The sequence below is a fragment of the Buceros rhinoceros genome, unplaced genomic scaffold (assembly GCF_000710305.1).
Source record: "Buceros rhinoceros silvestris isolate BGI_N320 unplaced genomic scaffold, ASM71030v1 scaffold23387, whole genome shotgun sequence".
NCBI lineage: Eukaryota > Metazoa > Chordata > Aves > Bucerotiformes > Bucerotidae > Buceros > Buceros rhinoceros.
In genome coordinates, this window is record NW_010423068.1 from 945 (window position 1) to 1,635 (window position 691).

The following is a 691-nucleotide window of genomic DNA, read 5'->3' on the forward strand; positions in this document are numbered from 1 at the left end:
CCTTTGCCCTGCGTGATTGCCAGCTGCATCCTGCCGGCTAGCCGGTCCCACCTGATGCTGAGGGCTTTCCTGTTTCAGAGGTGGGGTGGAGGCTTGTGGTGGCAGCGTTCTGCCATGTTTGTTGCGTGGAGCTTGCCATCTCTGGGGGGCTGAGGACCGTGTTTATAATATTCCTGAAGTGCATCTTGGTTTTCCAGGGGACCACACCTTGCTCAGCAAGCTAGGTGCCAAGGTTTGGACGCGCTTTGGAGTATTGTGTTAAGCATCACAGGGGTGGCGTGGTCTTTTGTTTTGCTTTTGTTTTCTGTGGGGCCGAAGGTCTTTCCACCTCCCTCTTTTTATTTCAGGACCCACAAGAGAAGGAAACTGTCAACCCTGAGAGAGCAGAAGAGGCGAAACTCAAGGCCAAATATCCCAACCTAGGCCAAAAGCCTGGAGGCTCTGACTTCCTCATGAAGAGACTGCAGAAAGGGGTATTTATTTCTCAGCCACATGCTCTCCTCCCACGGTGGCACAGGCAGCCAAACTCCAGCCAGGCCGGAGGAATCACCAAAATTCCCCAGGCCAGAAAGTCTGTTGAACCCATGGGCAAGGCTCTTTGCAGAGCCTGAGCTGGATGGGGCACCCAGTGGCCACAAGCCCGAAGCAGTGAGGGCTGCTGTGGTCAAGCGAAAAGCGCTTGTGCCTGGTA

At 54.7% G+C, this 691-nt stretch overlaps 1 protein-coding gene across 1 annotated transcript in view; it reads left to right on the forward strand.

The window, feature by feature from the left end:
- Positions 1 to 347: 347 nt before the first annotated feature.
- Positions 348 to 691, forward strand: part of ENSA (endosulfine alpha) — a gene marked incomplete at its 5' end in the record, with an annotated part of 2,294 nt that continues 1,950 nt past the window's right edge. The window contains one exon of the mRNA XM_010140305.1: positions 348 to 473. Coding sequence (XP_010138607.1) covers positions 348 to 473 — 126 coding nt within the window. The remainder of the gene's footprint in view (positions 474 to 691) is intronic.